Genomic DNA, 4,107 nt, shown 5'->3' with positions numbered 1-4,107 from the left:
GGAAAAATATTTTATAACTTTTAATAGTAATCGAAGAATCATTTAGGTACTATACTCTAATTTTAATTTTACGAGATTTTTTATACCATGAAATTTGATTTGGTCATCATTCAAGTGGAATATTTAGCGGCATGCTAATGAGAACCAAAACGTAAAATTCGTCGCCCACGTCATCATTTTTTGTTATCTGTGTGTTTGGAATTGTCAAAAGCACATTCGATTAAAAAGCTCAAAGAATGCAAAGAAGAAGAAAGAGACGGCCCCCACTCCTATTTCGTAGAATTCAATAATTGCTGCTGTAGAAACCATGGAGAATGTCCCCCACTTCAATACATGCATTGCATTTAGCCTCCATATCAATACATCTTTATACATATATATATAAACAAAACATATTATATATTTCAATTTATTTTGATTCATAAAATATTATATATTACTCATTCAAGATCATAGTCTAATCAAATTTAATGCAATATTAAGGAGACACGGCCCTGCACTCTAGCTCTACTAGGTGAACTTTGGCAACCTAGAGGAAAGCCTGTATGAGAAACATATAATCTTTTTGATATCGATTATACAACAATCAAGAATACGGGGGATGTATGGAATTTGAGGACCAATACTGAAAGAATAATTCTAGTGCACATTCCTAAAAAGGAAAACAATCAGTTGCAAATATTGATGATGAAACCTACCAGAATTATGGCAAGAAATAGGAAATTTGGAGGAATATAGATGGGTTTTATCAAATGGAACAGTAAACTTCGTTGAAGGGGTCGATAAGAGCAGACAGGGATAGTAATGCGTCGGTTTTAGGAGTGCTGCAGCATGACTCAGAGAAATTGCAACCCACCAAATCAAACACTGAGATAAATCTCCTTTCATGTCGGGTTAGAGAACCCGATACTTGAAGAGCGTATCCATGTCGAACTCTTTCTTCACAAAACTTTCGAGCTTCAAGCAAGAATTTGCTTTTAAAAATGTCTTTGCATACCCAATACCATAAGAATTCTAAGAAACCTGTATCAAGAACAATGTAAGAAACAATCAACTTGAAATCCTTTGCTATTCGTATACCCGTTATTAAGTAACAGATATGTGAATTGCACACAATATAAGAGTTTGAGCTTTTACAGTATAAATCTTCAGATGAATTTCATTTTCTATGACAATACCAGCAATATGACACGCAAGATAATAAAAGACCAGAGAGTTCCTTAATATCTTTCACAAATACATTTCACAAACCGATACAAAATTAAAACAGACACTAAAACAGAATTTAAAGGTATAATCCAAACCCTTCTTTCAAAATTGTTGTTGCTTCCTTCTTGACTGATTTATATTGGTTGTGAAGTTCTGATCTGTGACTTAATGTTATCAGTCGGAAGTTGCGCAGATGCATCTGGCAATACTACTCCAGTCATGGTTTGGTACTGAGAAGGTATGTTGGTGGGTGCCAGAGGCTGAGTGTAATACATCTGAGCATGAGCTGGATCAGTGATTTCATGAGCATATTGGGCAGTTGCGGCAGAAGTAGGTGCAACAGATTGGGAAGGATGATGAATCTGCGAGTAACCCACATATTGTTGATGATGCTGACTGTTTTGCACTTGAACCAACTGCTGGTTACCAGTATTTGATGTTCTGTATAGGCCGGTGGAAGCAGTCATTTCAGGTTTGGCAAGAGGAGCATTTCTCATAGGGTTGTATGCTACATGAGTGGGAGCCATTGTAGGATTGGAAGGAGTCTGCAGACGGCTTGAAGGGATACCTGTGGGGGCTTCACTAATGCTAGGTTGCTGAACAGGCATGCTGTAAGTTTGGGGCTGCCTTGCAGACACATAATATAGGGGATATTGCTGATCAATCTGTGTTTGATGATGAAGATGTTGTTGTTGCTGTTGGGAATGATACACAGGATAATAAGCTGATATCGGCACCGCCCCAGAGGGGTGATGATGAATGTAATATGGTGCAGCTGCAGTAGCCTGTAAAAATTGTTGCTGCTGCAACGGATGCTGTTGCTGCTGCTCGAATTGATGTTGCTGCTGTTCAAATTGATGTTGCTGCAATACATAGCCAGAATCCTTAAGTGATTGTTGTATCTGAAGTCGGCCAATTGTGTTGGGATCAGAGATATTAAGCTTTGGATCAACTGTGTTTGCGGGGAAACTATTAGCCCCAGATGGGATCTGAACAACTGGATCTTGAAGAACCACAGGTTTTGGACGTGACAATGGATTTGTAAAGCTACTGTCACTGAACGAAGTATGAACATCAATCTCAACAACTTTCTAATGGTAAATCCAAGCATAACTGAAGAACAGAAACAATTATAACAACAATCTAAGAAACTTTTTAACTGTAAATCCAATCATAATTGAAGAACAGAAACAGCTACGGTCACTGAACAACAATCTCAAATTCTTCTTAAACGTAAATACAAGAACAATTGAAGAAAAGAAACGAAATTCGATGATTTTGAGAGCCGTACCTTGAGATCGAATCTGGAGAAGCCAAATCTTGACCACTGCTATACTTCTGTTGATTCTGAGGAGGCTGTGACTGTGACTGTGGAATTTGTACTTTCCTATAACCCACAGGAATCCCATGATCTGATCTCTCATCATCTGAAAGAACCCTATTCGTATACTCCCCGGGAACCACACCTGAATTCAAGACCACCCCACCCCCAGAGGCGGGGATGCCCACCGGCATTGGCGGTGGGGATGACAAAACCGCAAACACTTCATCCTGCTGCTTCACTCCAACACCAACAACAGCGGCAGAAGAAGCAGTTACTGTAAATTGAGCAAACTGTTCCTCAATTCCCACTTTATGCTCCTTCTGATCCTCAGCACGGACCCGAATCGGAGGTAAGTTAGCAAGCGAAGGAGAAGAAGAAGTTGAGCCAAAAGAAGAAGTAGTTTCAAGCATGGGAGAATCAGGAACCGAGTGAACATCTTGACTTTTCAAATTCATATTCTTCTGACTGCCACTCCCTTCATCCTTCGAACCAACTTCAACAACGTTTCCCTGACGATCTTCATCCAAGCCCAACAAATTCACGTTCGTCGTCGGATCCGAAAACCCTCGGTTCAACAACCCAGACCCATTCAACGCGTTAAGAAACCATTCATCGGACTTGGTGGAATTGTTAATAATCGGACCAATTGAATGAGAAGACGCTAGGGTTCCGTCCGGATTGAAAGGGAAAAGAAAGAGGCGAATACGGGAGGACTTACTTGACGACGTCGATTGGGAACAAGTTCGATCGTATTCATCGATCATGTTTTCGAGGTCTTCGTCTGTTGTAACGGAGATGAGAGAGTCGAGGTCTTCGGAAGGAAGTTGGTATTTGAGAGTAAAAGGGCAGCCGCGGAGAAGAGAAAGAGAGAGGCGATGGTGGAGGGAAGCCAGCGTTGTGTGGCGATCAACGACAACCATACGAGTGTCGCCGCCGATGTAACATAAGACTTTGTCGTGGGGGCGAGGGACGATGGTGCCACCATAGCTGCACATGAGACGGAGCTTTGAGTGGAGAGCAGTGGGAAGAGCCGGGTCGTCCCATGAGTCCGTGTTACGAGAGCGTGGCGAGGAGTCTACGGAATCGGGATAGGTGGCGGGAATGGCGGCTGCTAAGGCGGCGGTGGAAATAGGTGGAGGCGCGGATTCCATTTAAGGATTTTCGGGAGAGAGGAGAAACTTTGACAGAGAAATAATGAAATATATATATATATATATAAAGAGAAAAGTAGATGTGATTGAGTAGCGGAAAGTTGATGCTTATCTGCCTTTGCTTTGCTGTTTTTCTCATTTTTTAAAAAATGTTTTTTTTGCCCTTTTTCTTTGTTGAAGATTTAAATACTTCTAAAAATACAATCAATTTAGATTTTTTGAATTATCTTTCTAGAGTGGATTTTTTTAACTTAAAACAATCACAACTAAACCCCCATATATATTCTATAAAAAAACATATATATAAAGTTAAGGTTTTACTTAAAAATAATTACTTAAATTATATATTATTTTGTTTTAAGTATCTAAATTAATTTTTGATCAAATTAAATCGTTAAATTATTATATTTAATATTTTAAGTC

At 39.5% G+C, this 4,107-nt stretch overlaps 1 protein-coding gene across 1 annotated transcript; it reads right to left on the bottom strand.

Annotated features, from left to right (window-relative positions):
• Positions 1-1,054: 1,054 nt before the first annotated feature.
• Positions 1,055-3,710, bottom strand: LOC120143325 (dual specificity protein kinase splA-like). Its single transcript, XM_039157679.1, has 2 exons — positions 2,501-3,710; positions 1,055-2,265 (listed from the first exon to the last, which is right to left on the bottom strand). Exons 1-2 carry the CDS (start codon positions 3,682-3,684, stop codon positions 1,344-1,346), a joined length of 2,106 nt encoding a protein of 701 aa, XP_039013610.1. The 5' UTR covers positions 3,685-3,710; the 3' UTR covers positions 1,055-1,343.
• Positions 3,711-4,107: the final 397 nt, after the last annotated feature.

This window comes from Hibiscus syriacus, unplaced genomic scaffold, assembly GCF_006381635.1.
Source record: "Hibiscus syriacus cultivar Baekdansim isolate YM2019G1 unplaced genomic scaffold, ASM638163v2 tig00110840_pilon, whole genome shotgun sequence".
In the NCBI taxonomy this organism is placed as follows: Eukaryota; Viridiplantae; Streptophyta; class Magnoliopsida; order Malvales; family Malvaceae; genus Hibiscus; species Hibiscus syriacus.
The sequence above is the reverse complement of the archived record's forward strand: the minus strand, read 5'-3'. Positions and strand labels throughout refer to the sequence as shown.